General features: G+C 40.9%; 1 protein-coding gene across 4 annotated transcripts in view; it reads right to left on the bottom strand.

Annotated features, from left to right (window-relative positions):
* The window catches only part of GRM3 (glutamate metabotropic receptor 3), a 233,680-nt gene that overhangs the window by 80,598 nt on the left and 130,828 nt on the right, over positions 1–22,254 (bottom strand). For 3 of the 4 annotated variants that reach the window (XM_029233863.1, XM_029233865.1, XM_029233864.1), the window contains one exon: positions 1,418–2,273. The exons of the other annotated variant lie outside the window; for it this stretch is intronic. In XM_029233863.1, the coding sequence (XP_029089696.1) occupies positions 1,418–2,273 (856 nt within the window). The remainder of the gene's footprint in view (positions 1–1,417; positions 2,274–22,254) is intronic. 4 annotated transcript variants of the gene reach the window in all.

Here is a 22,254-nt window from a genome sequence, read left to right as displayed (position 1 = left end):
CATTCCTATGTGGAATATACCTGTGGGAGTACAGGGCACGGGAAAGTTTTAATCTTAACATTTACAGTGGTCATTCTAATGATAAAGATGGTATCCATCAGATGAATAGCAGGGAATACTGACATAATTGACCTCCGTACATTTGGCTCCCCCTGGGTGGAATGAAGAAAGGATGTGCAAAAATGCAGTCTGGTAATTTCTGTGCTTATTTTCAAGGCTAGTTTAGGGGTTAGAGTTCTAGAATAGGAGCCAATTGTCATGAGGTCTTTTCTCAGTACTACCAGTGATTTTTCAGGTCATTTGACTTCTGAGTCAAATCTGTAAGGGAGATGTGAGAACTGCCACTTGCTCCAATGGTAGTATGATTTGAGCATACAAACTTTCATGTCTTGGATGATAAATCAATTGAAACAGACTCTGCAGACTAGAATGATGCCCTAGTGGCATGGGAGATGATTAGCAATTTAGACAATGAAAGCATTTTATCATTGTAATATTTTTGGCATCAAAATCTTTTGTGCCCAATAATATTACTTACCATTTTAGGATTTAGGATTAAGCTAAAATCCCCCAAACTGGTACCTTAATGCACTGATATCACATGCACCTTAGAAGAGAATGCAGTTCTAAAGATTTCTTGCTTTTTATATATTAGTAGTGCATCAAAACACAGTGCTATATTGAGAAATGTTTAGACCATATTTATAAAGAAATGAAGTTGCAGCAAGAGCCACTTTGAATACACCTTTGGAATTTCACGTCTGTATCAGAATGACTTCCATCAGTCTTCAGTTTGCTTAAAGTCAAGCTCCCAGGAAAACAGTTTCATTTCATAACATCATTTGAGAAAATCCACAGCCCTTAATACTGACATGGAAATGTTGCTGTACAGCAGAAGACATAAACTGAAATGCCTGGAATCACCATGCTCTGAGTATCTTTCCCTCTCCCTCCCTAATTAGGCTCTGGGAAAAGAGTGACTTTTTTCTCTCCCCCACTGAGAAAGTTATGAGACTCTTTTGGTCAAATCACCCAAAAGGAAAGTTTGGAAGTTTATGTTCCTTAGAGAGTTGTCAATTCTGCTAAAGAAGATTAAATGCCTATATCACACGTGTCATATCCTACAGCTAATCACAAGAAAGAGAATAAATGTAGCATGGCCCGCGTCTAGGCAGCTACCACATATCAGTGCAGCCTAGGGGGCCTTTCAGTTTCATGTGGTGTACCAGCCAAGATATTCACTCAAAAATAAGTAAGAACATCAAAAAGCCATTGTATCACATCTTGGAATATTTCACAGTTTGAGCCCCTTGTGTAGGTCTGAAAAAAAAGATTTCTGAGTCGGGGGCAGAAGTATTTGATTCCTCTTTGATTCACTGTTCGAACCACAGAAGATGATTAAAGGCTCCTCGCTTACCTGTGAAGTTGATTTTCAGCAAGTAATCCTTGTACAACTTCTTCCCGTCCAGGATCCTCATGGCGTCGCAGAGCTTGGTGGTGTTGGGACAGAGGGTGCGCTGCATTTTGTGCAGGGCGTGGGCCATGGCGTACACCGCGTTCACCACGAACATGATCTTGGATTCTTGTTCGTAGTTGCTGCTGTCGATGGCCAGGTGCTTGTCGCAAGGGCGCCGGTGGTTGTGCTTGTTCTGGAGGCTACACTGGAACTTCTGCTCCCAGAAGTCCCGGAACCAGGGGTTGCGGTGGTTGCTGTAGGGGCTGAGGCTCTGGAAGTAGCGGTCGAACTGGCGGATGCGCTGGGAGGCTAGCTCCAGGGTGATGGCGCCGTCGGCCACGTGCTCGCTGCCCTTGACGATGCTCTCCTGCGCGCCCCAGCCGTCGCTCGCCACCCAGGTGAAGGAGGCGTTGGCGCGGCTGGCGGCGGCGATGAGCTCGCGCGAGTCGTCGCTGCGCATGAAGAGGACCACGACGCGCGCGTTGGGCTTCTGCAGGAGCTCGCGGATCACGCTGTCGTAGGACTTGCGGATGTTGGAGCGCCCCACCTTCTCCGCCGTGGCGATGCAGATGTTGCGCAGGCGGGCTTCCTGCTCGAACGCCTCGATCCCTGTCTCCCCGTAATCGCCCTCGGAGGCCACAGTGGACACGTAGGTCCAGTTGAAGAAACGCAAGATCTCGGCCATGGCTTTGGCCTGGTAGAAGTCGGGGGGCACGGTCCTGGCAAAATAATCATAGCGCGACTTGTCGCTGAGCTTGGCGCTGGTGGACGCGTAGCTTATCTGCGGGATCTGGAACAGCCTCAGCAGGTTGGCCACCTGGGGGAGGGAGACAGGGGAAGTACCATTTTTAGAAACCCGGAGGGAACTCACTGCACATGAAAGATAAAGGATAGCAGGCCTTTACCCAGCTCCCTTTTCACCTCTAGATCGCTAAGCTTTTCTGGACGCTTTGCCAGATACTTCCCTGGATTCTGTATTTGGAGTATTAGGGAGTAGGTCCCAAACAGGTAATTCAAGGGTGGGGAAAAGACAGAGAAATGGGAAGGGCACTCCTCTTTCTCTCCTAGACTTTATAATAGACGCTGGACCAGGATCAATCCTGTTCAGGTGTCCCAGTGAAGTTGTTTTAAGTTTCTGGGGTCCTCTTATAACTCAGTCTAACAATGAACTACAGTGAATTGGCCCAATTAGGTTTTTAGACAACTTGGCTGCGGTTGTATAGAAAGAGGCTGGGTGTTGTCTAATTCTCACTTCCCCCTCTTTTGCTAAAAACAGCAGTCTCTGAAAGAGTTTAATTTGGGAACTGTATGCCACATGGACAGTCCACATTAGACATTTATTATCTAGGTTAAGCCAAAACAAAAAAAAAATCCATTTTTTTTTTGGTGCATGCCAAATTTTAGGCATATACCTTTCTAAACTTCTGACGGGCTTGACCAACATTTTCTTTGCCTTTTCAACATTTTGTTTCTGTTTGGAGTATACATAGTCCAAGAATACAAATGCTATTCTTATGATATTTTTGATTAAAAAGCAAATAAGGAAGTGTCGAGGACCTGGTCAAAAAAAGAACCATTTACTTTAAAATGTTTACTTATTTCGAATAAAGAATGTAAAATTGTTACTTACCTGTCAATAATATTTCACTGTTTTTATTTATTACAGAATAAAAAAGGAAAGTGACACTAGCGTATCAAGGAGCATTTTATACTTAGAGTATTTGTGAAATTTATACGTTTTAAAATATATACACAGATTATATGTAAATCTAATAACAAGTTTGTTTTTGTTTTTCCTGGCTACCTACCTCATGTATTCTGAACATTTCTATCTTTTCACTGACTTTAGTTACATAATATACTAAGTGGACTTTAATTGGAAACAACGTTGAATATTCCAACATACTCTGCGTACTTTGAAATATCCCTTCTGGAAATTGTGGTTTCAGGTTTATATTTGACATGTAGGAAGCACAGCTTGAAATAAGCAGCTGTTAGCAAAGAGCACAAGTACTATCAAACAACTCACAGCTGAGTCCTGATTAATCATCATTTCATCTGGCAACAGAAACCAACAGCCAAATTCATACACAGCCACGTGGCATGTTCTTAGAGATCGGGCCTGCTATTAAAACCAACCCTTAATGTAGCCTAGAGCTATCAAAAATGTTTTCCATATCTTTTCAAATCCTGGTACCTCTCACATAACTACAAAGAGAACAGCAAGAAAATCTGGCGCTTAGCACACAATATAATGCAAATTTAGGATCCAGATACTTTTTGCATTTGGTAAAGACTCTTTTTTAATATATATCCTAGGATGTGAGTGAATTTTGGGGAATGGAGGTGAGTGGATGGATGAAGGCTAGTATGCCATTTACTTTTTCTTTTCTCACGCCTAGACACCCTGAACAAAATGACCTCTATTGGTTCATTTGAACAGGGGGGGTGTTACTTGTTTACTTAGCCTGATTGAGATGGCACTGAGCCAGCACTGTCATCACTTCTGTACTGAGTACCTGGCTTCTTTCGGATGCAAGTACCACTGTGGCAGACTGGTGATAAGAGCCCTGTCTGTGCATGCGCTTGGCTTGATTCTGGAGTTTCTGGGTGACACTGGAGAGGCCATCTCTTCTGGATGCTACAGTTTTCTAATCTTCAGGTTCTATTCATCAGGACCTGAACCCCTCAGGGAGGCAGAGAATGAAAGCCCCTGAAAAATGCCCAGAGGCATCATTTTCTGGCATCTAGGAAACACAGTGAAAGGGTCCTAAACTGCTGAAACTTTTTTCTCCCGGAGGGATATGAGTAATGAAAAGCTGCTGAAGAAAAAAGTTCTTGTCTTTTGACGGATAGGGTCCTGTGGCTTCATTCTACCCCTCCGGGATATCTGAGAACAATTTACAAACAAGGCAGACTGTACAAGACAGTGAAGTAACCATAGAATGATGGAAATATGGAGAAGATTCTCTGGGCTGTGAAGGAGCACAGTGAGCTGTAGCATGGGTGGGAAGATGGTGGGTTAGAATAAAACTGCAACTATTGCCATCATTTTAAGAGTAGTTATCTGATATACACACTACTGTATATAAAACAGATAATACAGACCTGTATAGCGCAGGGAACTATATTCAATATCTTGTAATAACCTATCATGGGAAAGAATCTGAAGAAGAATATATATACACATATATATCTGAATTACTTTGCTACACATCTGAAACTAACACAACTTTATAAATCAACTCTACTTCAATAATTAAAAGAATAGTTATATGTGTGTGTGTTTAATGAGGAAACTACAGCCTACTTTAGAAAAAGGAGGCATATTTAGTGAGCTAAACGTGAGAATGGAACACTCATAAAGGAGTAAGTATAATCTCAATTGTATTTCCTATATTAAATAACATGGAGCAATCATATAGTCAAAATTATGATGTTCAGAGTTACATTAGAAATACATGTGCTGCAAATGAATGATAGAACAAAGTGTTGAAGTCCTTTTGTCATGGTGAACTGTTCATTTTAAAACTAGTTTCCTTAGATTACAAGAGTAAAAATGCTTAATGTAAAAAGTAAATACTACAGAAATCAGCAGATTATAAATCTCCCTTCCTTTCCCTCCCTCACCCACCCCAACCTGATTTCTAGAGAAGAATAAAGTTCTTTGTCTGGTTTGTGCATTTTCAAAATGTTTATACTGTTGTAAAACCAGTTGCTAATGTACTGGGTATTTATGTGCATATTTTCTCCTTTGATATTCACAACTGCCTTTTATGATGAATATTGTTTTCTCCATTTTAGAGATGCACAAACTGAGTTCTGCTAGATGAAGAAGCTTCTTCATAATGATATGATTAGAAAGTGAGGGCAAAATCAAGATTCAGAAGCAGGTCTTTTGACCTTAAGGACCCTGGCTGTCCTCTCATAACCTCCTGTCTGCTGTCTTCTGTGTGACTTCGAATCTGAGGTCTGAAACACAGAAAGACAGGAAGGAGGAACTGAAGCAGTGTTGTGGTTTACTCCATGGATCACCTAATTGCTATTAGGAGCGTCCTTTTTAACATAAAACTTAAAACTAGGGTTGGGGGATAGCCAGATAATTGTCAGCTGGGTGTTTCCTGTGTCATTTGCCTAAAAACTGGGTGTCTGAAATGTTCCTGACTTAATTTACTGGCCATATGGTTTCTTCTGTGAAATCATGAAGAAATAAGGGGACTCCTACATTGGACATCATTTTAAAAATAAAAGATCGTTTTAGGATGGGGAAATAATGTGGACTTTTGGCAGAAAGTTACCCAATTATAGTTTTAGTAGGAGTGGAGGAAGGAAAAAAGATCTAGTTATATCCTTTAGGAAAAAACCACTTGAAAAGTCGAGATATACTTCTCATGGTTAGAAACTCTAATAAAAAGGTATATAGCTTAAGAGCAATATGAAGGCTTAGAAAATAATTCAGACAACACATAATAGTCTCAATAAGACAGAAGAGACAAGACCTCCAAAGAAGCCACTGGGCTGCTAGGCTCTAATGGGGCATTTGAATGTTGAAAGGACTAGTGAGAGGATGAAAGCTGTAGGTGTGTTAGGTCCTTGGGCAGCCTCGTGGACAATGTAAAAGATTGGCAGGAACCTGTGAGGATTAGGGAGACTAAAGCACAGAATGTGAAAATGGAGTGATTTTTGTTGTTGTTATTTTTTTAAAATTACATTTTAGGAAAAGGTGTGGTGAGAAGAGATAAAATCGCTGGATGAGACAGCTGGTTCCACAAGAGTGAAAGAAAGACACTGCCCAGTGTCTTTCTTGCTCCTAAGTGAGAATGTTTCCTAACCTGAAAATGGTGAAGCAAATATATGAAAAAGTTCTCTCACACCCAAGTAGGACAGAAGACCGAAAGAAAAGCCCATAATCAATGAAGTTTGCCTCCAGTTCTGAGTTCTGGAAGATATTGCAGATTAAATTAGATAATCATTATTAATAATTTCTGAGAAACCAATAACGGGAGGACTGTCAGAGGGTAAAAATGGAGGAGTAAGGGCAAATTCAGCAAGTACAAATGAGGAATAAATATAAATCAATAACCATGATACAGTTTGGTAATTTTCTAAAATAGAGTTTCCAGTAGAGAGCAAGCAGGCACTTAGAAATGAACAAGACAGTTACAGGGAATCAGCATGGATTCACTAAGAATCAGTTTCACTAGAGTCTTTTTTTTTTTTTTTTTTGCGGTATGCGGGCCTCTCACTGTTGCGGCCTCTCCCGTTGCGGAGCACAGGCTCCGGATGCGCAGGCTCAGTGGCCATGGCTCACGGGTCCAGCCGCTCCGCGGCATGTAGGATCTTCCCGAACCAGGGCACGAACCCGTGTCCCGTGCATCGGCAGGCGGACTCTCAACCACTGCGCCACCAGGGAAGCCCCTCACGAGAGTGTTTTCAACATTAGTTGAACCATTTAGGGAGGAGTTGTAGCCATGGCCTGTGACTTCAACAGGTATTGGTGACATTACTTGGACTCTTGTGAAAAAGGGAAAATGATAGGAATTGGGTGAAAAAGTTAAATACACTAAAAGAGAACAGCTTGAAAGAAAGTCTGTATGAGGTGGTCAAGTGAGATTAAATTTTTATCAATGACTTTGGAAAAAGATATAAATAAGCTATAAGATCATTACATTTTAGAGCTAGAAGAAGCCATAAAGATAATCTAAGCCTTTTGCTTTATAGGTGAGGAAACTGAAGCTCCCAGAGTGAAGTGAATTTCCAAATTTTACACAACCAATAAGCAAAAAATTAAGATTAGAGCCCAGTCTCTTGATTTTTCCAAAGGTCTAGTCTCCTTCTCTGGCAATAAGGTGGTATTACATAGGGAGAGATGTATGTTTGTGGATTTAAGTTAAAATTACACAAGTGAAGAAAGGCTAAGAAAACTAGGGAAAAAATGAGGATACACATGCAAAGTTGAATGTTGCAATAGTCCACCAAAAATCCAAGGGGGGCTAAAGTCCAAGAGGGATTATTAAGCGGTTTGCTCTCTTTATATATGAATTTAGATCTACTGTTGTAGATATATTATCTTCTTTAATCCTCATAACAATCTTATGAGGCTGATACTACCATTATCCCATTTTACAGATTGAGGGACTGAGGCACAGAGCACCTAGGGATCCTGCTGAAGAGCCCCTAGGTGATAGAGACAGAATCTGATCCCAGGCATCTGACACTATGCTCCACTTCCCACACTTATTCGATCCATTCCGTAATTCAAGCTCTTAGCCTCTGCCGTATGGGATTCCTCTCATTACAATATAGCAACGATATATTTTAAGTTATAGTATGTCTGTCTTTTTTCACTTGTCAAGGCACTAACTCCTTGATTGGAGGACCATGAGCAATCATTCCTTGTTATCAAAAGTATACTTTTTCGGGCTTCCCTGGTGGCGCAGTGGTTGAGAGTCCACCTGCCGATGCAGGGGACACGGGTTCGTGCCCTGGTTCGGGAGGATCCCACGTGCCGCGGAGCGGCTGGGCCCGTGAGCCATGGCCGCTGAGCCTGCGCATCCGGAGCCTGTGCTCCGCAATGGGAGAGGCCACAACAGTGAGAGGCCCACGTACTGCAAAAAAAAAAAAAAAAAAAAGTATACTTTTTCATTTGTCAGTCTATACTTTGAGATGGTTCCATAGACGTTTGTTTACTGACTGACCATCTAGCGAGATAAGAACAGTTGTCTAAGAAACCAGGGGACATTTCAGCTGGGAGTTTGAAAGCTTCAAACTATAAATATCATGATCAGGTTTGGCTTTATGATTTATGTGAGAAACACCAAGACCTTATGGCAGAGCCTGTTGTTTCCTAGGGCCTGAGAGGCCACATACAAGTTTTGCAGACACCCTTTCTGCATGTAGTGTGTACTATAGTTTTATGTTCAATGTTCAAACACCTTGGGGTATCCACTTTCTGGGTGGTTTGAATTTATTCCAGACTATGTTGTGCAATGTTTTCACTGTAACCTCTCAAGTCACAAATGTATTACTTTTTTTTTGACTCGAGGAGAAATGCTTAAGGTGCTAGGCTTGGCCGGCTACTATTACATTTTCCAGTAGATGCTATGGTCTGAAATGAGTATTTTTGTCTTTGTCCCATTTTCGCGGTTTTAAGCTGGAGTCATTTAAGATGGCTTTCACCAGCAATAGTTGTCCACCAAACCAATGGTACATGCTGTTGAACTTCTGCTACCATTTTCCCATTATTTTCCCCTCCAAATGAACTCAACTCTATATGGTTTCTCTATATAGTTATTTCCTCAAATCTATGCGCCTTTGCATGTGTTGTTCCTTGTGCTTAGAATGACCTTTACCACTTGTCTGTTCAGTGAATCCATTCAAGGGCCCCTTCTCTGAGAAACCTGCCTTGATTTGTCATTTCAGGCCAAGTTGTGTGCCCACCTTCTGAGACTCTGTCACTCCTCTATGTATTTCCCTCATGGCACTAATCAAAGTGTATGGTTACTTCTAGATGATTCACTAATTCCTCTACTGGAGTGAAAACTCTGAAAAACAGGGAATGAACATTGTTAATCTCTGTTTCCTCCATGCCTTGCAGAGTAGAGAGATGCTCCCTATTGTTTGTTAAATAAATGATAAATGAGTTGATAGCCTCCTGCTCTTTCATGTGACCTTTCCTAATTGCAAGGATACGTTTCTGTGGGAACTCCCCCGCCCCCAAACTAGCTACCCACCAGCAAGCAGTGTAAAGCTCCTCTCAACCACTACCTATAAACAATATTCTGTGCAGTGTGGATCCTTCATTAATCCTTGTCAAGTTTTCACCAAAATGAGACGACACATAGACAATTAATTGGCTTAGACGTTGAGGTAGCTGAAGCAAAGATTTTTCATACCGTTAAACCGATTTCTCCAAATTATCTCTGCGTAACTGACTAGGAATATACAAAAGGAAGTCAATATCACCCCAACGGGATCTGGCCAGTGCACCAATTTCCTTTGAGCTACAAAGGTGCCTTTTTGTCTTAAGGAAGACAAACTAAGGCCTTACCATGGAGCCTTAGTCCTCAAACCACATAAACCTAAAGTAGGAATCATATAAACATATACCTAAGGGAAGACTTCATCAGATGAACGCTTACCAGCTCTGCTGATAAGGTAAGGTTTTCCTGGGGACAAATGCGTCATGTACAAGATAGGTAAGCAACCGGACACACTCAGCGCTCACGTCAGTTGCTCAGTTCTTATTCTTTCTTGGGAATGTCTTTCCCATAATCAGTAGCCAGCTGTGAAGTGATGCTACTGTAGGCATCCAAACCATCCTTATTCACGGCTGGGAATGTTGAGTTAAAGACCAATTTATTGGGGAGTTTTACTTCTCCCGACATTTTTCAGCAAGTCACAGGGACTCTTTAGAATTCCAGGTGTCATGCTTCATTTCAGTGATGCTTCGATCATGGGGGAAAAAAAGAATGTAAACTATGGGAAAGAGCTCGGGTAGTCTATTCTTTGAGGTTGTGGAAAAAGGGAATATGAATTGGAAAATTCAGAGTCACCTGTGAACTCCCACATCCTGGGGTCACTCTTCCCATTCAGGTTATCCATGATGTATCCATTTTAAACGTGAGCGTCATGCCTTCTGTGGTGACACAGTGCCAAACATTTTTCTTTTTTCAGCAGAAGACAAAAAGGCGTATGTACGTCTAGTGTCTCCAGTAGAAATAAGTTTCCCACTAAGGTGATTGTCCAAGAAACGTGCTATCTGCAAAGCTGAACTGTATACATTTGAAAAATAAGCCGTTGCTGCTGTCCTGGGAATTAGGAGACTTGATAATAACCTCCATGGGTTTGCCTTTGCATTCGACGCTATTCCCATATCGCTTTGGGGCTGTTTTCTAAGAATAAGCCTACACCTTTAATAGTTTTATCACACATGCAGTGCTGATGGCTTTGTTTCATTCTTTTAATTAAGTGATTATTTATAAGCCCGGAAGAGTGCTGTACAAATTCGACTGTACTTTAAACCATCTGCTACCTTATAACCCATGTTATTACCTAAAGCCAGTTCTAAAAGTTGTGATGGGAAGAGACGTCAGTGACCCTCCTGTTCAGATTGATCAAGCGGCACTGTTAGCTGTACAAAATCCCAGATTGGCTTGGATTTTAAACTGAAACTAGAGGTGATGTGTTGTTGAGAAACTGCCTGAGGAATTCAAGCTGTTCCCATCACATGAGTTATCTGCCCATAAAGGATGCCAATCACATTGTTATCGCAGAAAGGATTAGTCACTTTTTTTTTGGACCACACTGCCTACAGCACATCTGGGACTATTTTACATGAAAAGAGTTGACTGGAGCCCATGTTTGAAGGTCAGAGATTAATCTGGATTTAGGAAATCATGTAATGGAGGGTAGCAAATGCCAGTTTTCTCAGTTTAATCTGCAGAAGCCACTGATTCTTACATGCCATGAGCACAAAAAATGCTCTAGTCAAAGATTTACACTGCCATTCCCATTAATGGTATGACTCAGTCCTGATGATTTTGCAGGGACGTTCCAGACAAAGGACTCCTTAGTCATGGCAGAAACCTTCATAAATGGCTTTCAGTAACCCTGATTTCTATCCCTCCCTTTCCTGAAATATTTGCACTCAACACCTGTGGTTTGCAACTCAGATAGGCAGACACTTTCATTTTCTTCCTTTGTGACAGAGGAATTTATGAATGGCAAGGTTAGCCATTTTGGTGTTCTCATAGCTTATCACTGAGGCTGAACTGCTATGCAGACCATATAGGATCCCTTGGATCGCATTTTCCCGGGAGACTGGCATCATCAGACATGTCAGGTTTCTCATCGTAAGAAACACACGTTCGACAAGGGTCCGTCTTTCTCCCTTACTAACAGGCACCATCTCAGGAGTGACTTTGCTTCCAGCTAGACTTAGCCGGTACTTAGAATAGGAACGAGATGGTATTTTGCCCACTGAATCAGCCTGTATCTGCTCTTTGCTCCTTCTCCCCCCATGAATTAACTTTCAAGAGAAATCATGGAACTGAACTGGCTTGAATTGCAGTCTCTGACAGTAAGATCAGGTCTGTGGCATATCTGGTCCAGCGTGCATTAGTGTCTGCCAGTGACACCTGAGAAACAATGACTCCAGGGATAACTTGACACCAACAGACCTGTTAAAAACGCATCCTTTAGTGCCTTGGATATTGATTTTTGACAATGCCTGTTGAGGATTTAACAGAGCCACAGTTAACTAATCCATATTTTTCTGTGGCCCTGAAGTCCCTTGTATAACATAATATGATAAATTTAGTCCTATCAATAAAAAGGCACTCCTATCCTTTTTGACTGTTAACCAAGGTCCAAAAGCTGTTGGGTAAGCGTGGGAAGAGCTAAGGGCTGTAGCTTAATTTAAAAAAAAATGATTAGTATTTATTTCTGAGGTCCTTTGCAATAATTTAGGGCAGAGGGCTATATACCGTATTATTTGTAGCAAATAGAACTATGTCATTGATGGTTTTCCTGTTAACTGTTCATTACTTCAACAGAACTGGCAGGTACAAAAGCAAGTAGTATAAGCATTCAGTGCATAGGACTGGAATCAAACCAACCCCTTCTCTCACTAGCTCCATGAATTTAGGCAAGTTATTTTCATTCCTTAAGCTTCAGTTTTCTCATCTGTAAAAAGGGATTAAGTAGTTTCTGGTTTATGAATTTATTTAAGGATTAAGTGATAACACATGTGAAGCACTTAACTCACTGGCTAGCACATAGTTAATGTTCAAAAAGTATTGGAGGTCATGAGAATGGCTAAGCCAGCAGTCATTCATTCAGCAAACTTCAATCAGTGCTCATTATACAAGGTGCTATTCTCAAATTTAGGTTGTCCTAAGCTGAGTAATGTATCCCCACTATCTCCTAGGAAGTTGTAGTCTCTTGGGGACAAAGAAACATAACAAGGATAAAATTTTGAGATAAGTGTACACGTACTTATACTAAAACACAGGTGAAGGAGCACGTTCAGGTGAGTCATGGCAGGCTCCCATGTAGAAGTAACATTTAGACTTGATCTTGAAGAGAAAGTGAACAGTTGTCAGGCAGAGGAAGGGAGAGGAAGTTTTCAGGCAGAAGAAAGAGCACAAAGACAGAGATGGGCAAATGCACTTTTGCTTTAAGAGCAGCAAATGGTTCAATATTATCAGGGTACCCAGTGCCCTGTAGGGATTAGCAGGGTGAGGAAAAATAGAAGGACTGTGGCTGCACTGCTAAGTTTTTTATACGCTATGCTAAAGAGTTTGAATTTTTCTTCTTTAAGAGATAAAAAAGACATTAAAATTTTTAATTAAGGGAATGACATGACCACAATTATGTTCTAAAAAGGCCACAGTGGATGACATCCAACTTGAAAAGAAAGAGTCAGGGAAGGGTAATCAGATGGACGACATATTCATTCTGACTCAGGCTGTGAGTTCTTGAAGGCCAGGGACCTTGTAATCCCAATAACAGTGAGTCAGTTAATAAAAGAAAGGACAGGATCAGAGGTTTAAATAAAATTTGAGTCCACTTAAAACCATTTATTTGGTTGGTGGTAATTACTCAAGTACTCAGGTCTTAATTTGTTCTCCTGTTTGTGTCATTACAGGTCACCTTGAATTCTTCTTGGAAAGAAGAAGGTCATAAATAATTTTCATCCTTGGAGACTATAAAAAGGCTAACGAACTTTTAAATTCCTGGAAGCAGCTCAGAAAAAAGAGCTTGAAGCCTTTCTTCAAGGTGGAAACAAAAAGTGAGAGCCAGGTAAGTAAACTTTGATAACAGTTGAAATTCACTGGATGGCACCAACCTGTCTTTATTGTCGCATTTCTTTAAATCTTGTATAAACACTATTCCTTAAACCGACTGTGTCAACATAGGTAATATGTGCTTAATGCACATGGTGGTTTTATTTCGATGGAAAGTTACTTTTTTGTAGAAAAATTCTGAACAAATTGTAGATTATGTGTTCCATCACATCTGTTTTCCACACTGGGAAAGCTTAACTGCATGGTTCGTATTCTCTGAGGGCTCATTGTGAACCTAATGGCAGCTACCCAAATTGGACGCACAGTGCTTGGGAGGGGCCGGCTAGCCCCTGGGATGTGTGCCCTGCAAATTCGACCCTATTAAGTGATGGCGAGTGTCTCAAGATGCATTGCCATTCTGACCGCTTGGCAAGGAAATCTGGTCTGTGTTTGGAACGTAATTTTTGAAGGCGTTCTGCCTATTGTATTTTCCCCTGTGTTACAGTTCCCTCTGCGGGAATGTAAAGTCAAGGAGCTGGCATGAATCAAGACTTTGTCACTAGTAACAGAGGGATTTCCATAATATACCAGGTGGTGATGTCAAAAATAGCGACAGCACAATTTTAGTGTTCAAAGTCCCACTGCTATCCCGCCTGGAGTAGCAACGTTTACTTAGAGTTTACTGCAGGTGTTTTTGGAACATATTCTTAGATTTTCCAAGTCCACTAATTGGAAAAATACTCTGTAAGTTTTCAACTGCATTTTTCTCAGACCAGTAAAAGCACTTCTATTACATTAAATCAATGGACTTTAATTATTACAAACTGCTAAGTGTTGGCTCTTTGCATATTGAAATACTGAGCCTGGTACATATTGCTCCATTAAAAAGACACACATTTAATGGTGATTCGGAAAGAGAACTTTGTATTGTTAAAGCAAAATCACAACTTTGTTTTAACTGAACGTGTCAGCAGTCCTACATCGATGAGCTTAATGATTAATCTGTAATCATATTATAAAACACTGGCTGATCTTTCAGGAATGCCTGTGTCCCTTGGTTTTCATCTCATGACCTCCATCACAGATGTGTGACCACCACAGAAGCTGGTTCTCAGCCATGGGCCATTCTATTGCCCTGTGGATAGTAGTCCTGAGAGTAACCTCTTGTTTTTCACGAGTAGTTTCCAAATAAACACATGACAGGAGGAGAATTAATTAAGGAATAAATTAACTCCAAAGCAAAGGAGAAGAAATAGTGCATCTTAGATAATTACATCTGGCGAGAAATTTCTACAATGAAACAGTGTTAACAGAAACATTTTTTCCCCCTTAGCTATTGTATTTTTTAATTTTTGAATTTAATTTTATTTTTTTAACGTCTTTATTGGAGTGTAATTGCTCTACAGTGTTGTGTCAGTTTCTGCTGTATAACAGTGAATCAGCCACACGTATACATACATCCCCATATCCCCTCCTTCTTGCGTCTCCCTCCCACCCTCCCTATCCCACCCCTCTAGGTGGTCGCAAAGCACGGAGCTGATCTCCCTGTGCTATGCAGCTGAACAAAAGCATTTTTGAATTGCTCTTGCTGTTGCCTCTCTCTCTGTGATAAAGTCCTTGAACAGCATTGCCCTTTTTTGGAGGAGGAGAGCAGGAGCAATGGAAAGAGTTTTCAAAACAACAGCTTGGTGAAATTGCTTTTGCGTGAAAAGTCTGGGAAGAAAATAAAAGATTCTATCAGAGATAACTGTTGAGTCGGGTTTTTCTGAAGCTTAGACTACGTGAGGGGGTGAGGCAGTGTCGGAGGCAAGCTATCCGGATTTTAATGTTGTAAAGTGGTAGAAGCTTGAACTAGGTGTTTGACCTTCATGAACCTCAATTCCTCTTGGAACGACTCCTCTTGCACTGCAGATGTTAAAAAAGCTAATAGATAATATCTACTAAAATCTAAAATGTTTAATTCTCATTATGTGTGGACCACTATTTATTTATTTATTTTTTTACTGTTTTTCGTGTATTTTCTCATTTAATTCATGCAATAGCCCAGTGAAAGAGGCACTATTCATATCTCAGTCTTAGACATGAGGAGAGAGGTAATGAAGGATCAAATAAATCTGAGGTAGTCTGCATCCGGAGTTGTAATCACTGAGCTGAACTTTTTTAAAAAGGCACGGTAAAAATGTGTAGTTGTATCCGTGCTGTGATTGTTGTATTTGCAATATTAAACTCATTAAAGGCAGCTATCAGTTTTACTTTTCTAGTGATAGAGACACTAAAGATAGATTGGTAAATGGATTTCTAATGCTGTCACCCTGCTTTTCTTAAGTACAGGATCATGTTTCCTTCTCTTTTGTGTTAGCTCCAAGCGTGCTATCTGGCCTGTTCGACACTCCGCATATTCTTTATGTGGAGAGACTGCAGAGAGCTTGATTAGAGTAAGGATGGGGCTCTAACCTGATCTGCAATGGCCCTGGGTGCCCAGCTATGCTGAGTCTCGGGTAGTTGTCTCTGGGAATAGTCAGTCTAAGGACAAGTGGAGTGGAACCCTTGCTACTCTCAGATCAAAGCACCTTTTGTGGCACGCGCGTAGGCAGTGGAGGTGGGGAGGGTGGGGGGACTTTTGTCCCACAAGCTCACTTTGCTACATCATCTGGCTTTTGTATCAAACACAGTTTTCTGTTGTAGGAAAATGCTGATTTTTCATTTACGGTCTTCCAGACTGATCTAAAATAGGTAGGTCGTGGTTGTGATCTGCAACCCACGTGTGATCTGCAACACGTGTGATCTGCAACACCCATCCCTAAAGATTCATTTAGGGATGCCTTCTGGTCATGCAGCAGGATATCATTCTGTTAGTTCTTTCAATTCGTTCAGAAAACATTTACTCTCAACTGGTAGAGGCATTGTCTTCGGTGCCCTCAACACAAAGACAAAAGACGTGGTTCCCAAACTCAAGTAGCTTCTAGTTAGGTGGGAAAATAGATATGCAAAGGAATAATTATGGTTAATAAGCTAGTAATGGAAGTGTGTGCTTAGGTCGTGGGCGCTTGGGCAACGTTTCACAAAAGGGATAGGGTTTGAGCTGAGAACTGAAGGAGAGAAGGATTTGGCAAGGCCTACAGACAGCTGAGGGACAGTGCATTCCAGGTGGAAGAAACACTGGTCTCCTTTTTTAGGAAAGAATGAGCAGGTAGTATACATTGGTAGACGAGAAAGCAGCTTTCCAGGGACACTTCAAAGCCAGGCTTTCTGTTCGCACGGGTCTAAAAGACTTTTTCCTCTTCACCTCCGTTCCTTTCTGCTCATTCTATCATTCTCTCTGGTCTCCTAGGACTTATGTCGTCAGCTGATTCTCTGGTCTTACACTTGTACCTGTTTTATGTATGGATTTGATATTTCCTCATTTGCTTATAGATGCCTGAGGGGCTTATAAGATGTCTACTATTTATAAATTTTTTTTATTGAAGTATAGTTGATTTACAATGTTTCAGGTGTACAGCAAAGTGATATTCTTTTTCAGATTCTTGTCCCTTGTAGGCTATTACAAGATATTAATATAGTTCCCTGTGCTATACAGTAGATCCTTGCTGTTTATCTATTTTATATATAGTAGTGTGTCTCTGTTAATCCCAAACTCCTAATTTATCCCTGCCCCCCCTTCCCCTTTGGTAATCCTAAGTTTGTTTTCTGTTTTGTAATAATATTTATAAATTTTATTTTGCATGCTCTCTGCTTCACATTACCTAGTGTCTACATATAGTGTTCTTGCTGAACCTAAAATATATAAGCTTAATAAATGCTTATTTTCTGATGAAAAATGATTTTATGAGTGCCCTAGTTGTAATTAGTACACAGTCGAGATGCTTGATTCACCAAATTCACACAAATACTACCATAATCAAGTGAAGTAACAATTGATTGGACTTCTTCAAATTAATCCTGATGGAAGAGAGTCTGTAATTTATTTTGCTTCGTGTTTTAGACGCTGCCTTTATAATCACTCATCCTAATAGAGTATTTTGCTTGAGCGACGTATACTTATAAAATTAAGAAATGCCCTTAAATGCAACATAGCTCAGATACTAATATGTTGCTTCGGTCTCCTCAGTTACAGGCCAGCTTTTCTTTGAATAAACTCCAGTAACCGAGGACTCATTTCCTTACAGCCTCGTCCTTCAGGACTATCGTTTCTAATAACTCTTCCTTATGTTGGCCCTGAATATGCCCTGCTCTAAATCAGTGATTGTCAGAGGGAAAGGGGGATAACTTTGTAATTTGGCAGTGTATAGGAACATTATGGGATGTCACAATTTAGGGTGCTGTTGGCATGTAGTCCAGTGGGGAGGGACCAGTGAGGCTGCTAAACATCCTGCAATGCACAGGGCAGCTCCACGCAACAGGAGTATCCAGCCCAGTAGTGACAACGTTGAGACACTCTGCTCTAGGTTAAATTTATTTATCCACAGAGAAAGCATTATTTTGCCCTCTGTAGTCTATCTGATACTCGGACACAGCTAACCGTATGAGGCCTTTTGTAACCCCGAGTCCTTCAACTCTTTTTCTGACGCTCCTATAATAACAACAACAATTCACGTGTGACTCTTCCCCACAGCCTTTGAATTTAAAGGAGGAATGAATCATTGAGGGAGGGCGACGTTTAATACAAATTGACCAGTACAGGTCCACTTTCACACTGTGGAATTAGGTGGAGGAGGAATAATAGAGTGGTGAGTGTCTTTTTGGGTCGTTCTTTGTACCCCATGTAGATAAAATCTGGGAAACTTACTGCAAGGGATTTAGTTTGAGTTATTCTTCTCAGAGACATGATGTGAGCAATGCGTGGCATGTCCAAATCCATGTCATGATAAATGATATAATGGCCACCTCCCAGGGTCAGGAGTTCCTGGGATGTGGCTATTGCTAAAAATTCTGAAAAAGGGTCTGTTTCCCAAGCATGCGAAAGAGGTAGTAAGATCCTTTCAAGGCTCTCTTCTGCCCTTTTTATGAGCTATCTAGCCCAAATACCCTTTTGTCGCTGAGGTCACTTTAACGCTCAGGGACGCAACAATAACTGGGTCAATTAATGCCTGTCCTCTTGTTGCAGCTGAACTTTGCTTTGGTAAGGCAAGAAAGACTGAGGAAATATACATCCTCTGAAAGAAGTGAGGAACATTTGGGGGAACATCTCAAGAGACATTTTTTTTGTTTTGACTGAACAACTTAGGAGCTCTAACTACAGTCTATTTGCAAGAACACAAGCATAAACACTGCATCAAAATAGTACCATGTAGACAATTGCATCACTAAAGGCAACCAGCCTGATTCTCTTCCTGAATAAATACTACTTTCCCCCAAGTGGGTGGATTGCAGGCTTATAGAAGAGAGCAGAATACAGTCTTAAAAATGCTTTGAAAAGAAGCTTATTCACCAGAGGGGGTGAATAGACCCCACGTATATTTGCTAATAAAGAAGGATTTTGATGCTAGTGTTTTTTGATTACCAAATTTAAAAATCAGTCCCGTTGCTTTAGACAAGGGACCACCACAGAGTGGTTTGTCTTACTTAATAACAGTGTTGGGAAAATGTCCCGGTTTTCATCAATGGTGATACAGGTTAACTCAGCAAATCATTAAGAATTTCTCCTTTCACGCAGTTTTCGCTGTCTGCAAACTGCCTGTTGTATGAACTGATACAGCAGAGGATATCTCCTCTGCTGACTTCTAGGAGGATTCTTCTTTAGTAGGAAGACAATGAGAGAAGCAGAAACGGGAGAGAAAAGTGCCTGCTGAAGCATTCCCACCAATAAAGCTATTCGGGCCCAATGGGGAGATGATAACGTCTAAACTGAGCCAACCACAAAAGAGAAGATGCACAGATTTTATCATTCTTGATCATTCTGTCTCTCAAGAGACAATTTTGTGACTGAAAACTCTGTGCTGTGGTTTGGGACTTGATGCAACAATTAGATGAGTGGAATCTTTGAAATTGTGTGGTGGATTTCGTACTAGGAGATTTTTTCTACAGTTTAACCCTCTTTTCTTCCCCCAGCTTAGTTCAAGCACAGGCGTTTTCCAGTAAATATTTAGGAAGTCCAAAGCAGTTTAAAATGGATGGCAGAGGTGACTGGTGGGCGTGGATCTTTGCGGCTACCAGCTGTACACTGTCACCACGGTTACCAGACACCAGGGCAGAGGATCAGAATCAGTCCAGGAACAAAAGTACGTGAGTGTGAGGGGCCCCCAGAAAAATCCTCTCTTTGAAAATATCTCTCACTTGTGTACAAGAGTGTCTTAAAATCACCGTTAGGAATCTATTGCTTTGGATTGCGGTTGACTATTCTTTTTTTTTTTTAGGATTCTTATTAAAAGACATGTGTTTCACAAGGATAACACTCTTAAATTCTCAGCTATATAAGAGCCCCTAAGACCTCTTCGTTCATGGTGCTTAGCTGGAAGCAAGGCCCTGTGGCGAAGGGTTCCTTGGAAGGCTGCCTGGAGATCAGTGTGTAGACAGATGGCTCCACCTCCCTGCTTACTTTGGCCGAGGGCACCAGCGTGAGGTCTAATCAGAGCCTGAGCGCCTGAGGACAATGGAGCGGGGAGTGAAGCCCTCTCTCTCCTTTCTTCTCTAGTTCATCACCTTACTCCTGTCAAGGTCTTTGTCCTCTTGCGCACAGACATCTGCCATATCTTTCTGATGGGTTTCCTCAGATCCAGCCTTTCATTAACACTGTGGCTCAATTAGCTTTCCTCTAGTGCAACTTTCATTCTCTCAGTCATCCTCAAAACCTTCCTAAAGGTCATTTCTTACTTTGTGAGCCCCACGAATGTATTGTGAATTGTAGTCACTGTTATTTCATGATAGTACTGTACCCACAGCCAGAATTCACATTCCTCGAGGTCAAGGCTGTGTTCTCTACGACTTCAGGGGTCTCTCTAACCCCTGCAACAGGGCAGGACATACACAAGGAGCTTTGTACAGATTAACTGATGGATGAAGCCCATGGGGAACCAGCAACGATTTCATGGGGCTGCTTGGCCACGGAGTTGTTGTTAGATGTGGCTCTTCCGCTGCTTTTTCCTATGATTTTAGGGCCATAATAGTTACAGTTTATTGAATCTGTTAGTTTTTTGGTAAGGCATTTCCCACGGATTCTCTCAGTGTATCCTTTCGACAACTTCTTAAAGTGGATGGTTTTTCCTTATTTTACAGGTAATCTAGTAAATGCCAGGGTTGGAATTCAAACCCCAGTCTTGCTGATGCCAGAACCTTTTCCGTATAGCATGATAGTTTTGGTTTCTTTATTTATATTGTGGAGACAAAAACCATATCAGCATTTGTGACTTTATAGTGATATGGACCAGATAAGTGAAATAATAAGCCAGGTCCTTTGATGATTAAGAAGTGGCTTTTTCCCTTGTGAACAAGTGCAGGGTTTTAATAACCTACTTTTTTTTTTTAAGATAACCTGACCTCTTTTGAGGAGTTTATAGGTAATAAAAAAGTAAAATTAGATTAAAACTATATTAGCATAGTTTGTTAATTATTTTGGATAAATAGATATTTACACATCTGCTGTGGAGTGCTATTTACTGCATTGGGAGAAACTAAGGTCAGAAAGACATACTTGTAATCCTTTACTAGTGGTAATATTGAGTATAATATAAATATTTATAAAATGTTTGGCACTCATCTGGTGAAAGTATTATTGAAGTGTGACAGATATACATTATTTTAGTTCTCTCTTCTTAAATAGCAAGTTCCATCTTACCTGATCCAAGTATAGAAACAGTGGCAAAATTAACATGATATGCTTTGAGATGTGCAGTATTTTCTATCCATCTAATGAAGTCAAAGGGTGTTTATGAAAAACCAATTATCCTAATTCCTCATAATATGAGTGTGTACACTGTAGAAGGCAAGAAATTTGCAGTAGTCATTTAGAACAGCACAGAATTGCAGGTAGAATTTTAAATGCCACGAATCTCTGATATAGAAATAAGGTTACTCCAGTGCAAATAGAACCAATTTAAGTGGTTGGCGACAGATACAGACAACGTGTGTGTATTATGACTTCCTTTAGCGCTTGGGGCTTTGATTATAGTCATTTGGTAGGAGGCAGAGTATTCAATATGTGACTCTTATCTTACGGACTTTTATTACTGCCGCATTCACCAGGAAAATATTGAAGTGACATAAAGAAATCACATAGGACAGTTGAAAGAGCCCCAAAGCACAAAAGATCTGAGTTCTAATTCATGTGCTACCTACCAATGGGAGTTTTCCTGAAACCAATATTTCTGGGTCTTGGGAAGTTAGAGGAAGATGAATTCTCCGCTCTTTTCCACCTCTACTTCTGTGACCCTGTGAGCATTGCAAGAGTTTGACTAATACGTTCCTTCTTTCCCTAACAAAATGATGAGAACCAATTTTCAACTTTTTATCTAGTTTAAGTTATGTGCTAAATTGTTCCCTGTTTTTTTCTCCTTTGGTAGTAATTATCTGGCTTCTGTGCATACATTTTCAGGTTTATACCACGAGAAATTGTTTATAATTTATCTCTGAATAAAACAATGCTTGGAGAAAAATTAGTGTGGAAAAGTATAAAGCTCAGCGATTTTGTACTTTCTTGTGCTTGATTGTATTGATGACTTCCAATCATGACTCTGCCGTGTATCCACATCCTTTGTGATGTAACTTAGCGGCACGTGTATTGTGGGTAAGCACATATTTCCCTGCTCCTTGATTCTGGGCAGAGCCTTGTGAGTTGCTCTGCCTGGAGGGATGTTCACAGCTGTGAGGCATGCAGAAGCTTGGGAGGGGCCTGTACTGTACAGTTAAATTTGCATTCTCTTGCATCTCTGTCATCACTCTGAGAAAAACATGCCCGGGCTAGCTCACTGATTCCAGGTGGAGGATAAGGGACAAACCGGGAGCAGAGCGACCTGCAGCTGAACCTATTAGCCTTCATCATCTCACTCCAGCCAGTCTTCAGACTTATAAACTATA

The sequence above is a fragment of the Monodon monoceros genome, unplaced genomic scaffold, assembly GCF_005190385.1.
Source record: "Monodon monoceros isolate NGI ecotype Baffin Bay Population unplaced genomic scaffold, NGI_Narwhal_1 Super_Scaffold_2, whole genome shotgun sequence".
Lineage (NCBI taxonomy): Eukaryota > Metazoa > Chordata > Mammalia > Artiodactyla > Monodontidae > Monodon > Monodon monoceros.
This window is presented reverse-complemented; position numbering and strand designations above follow the sequence as displayed.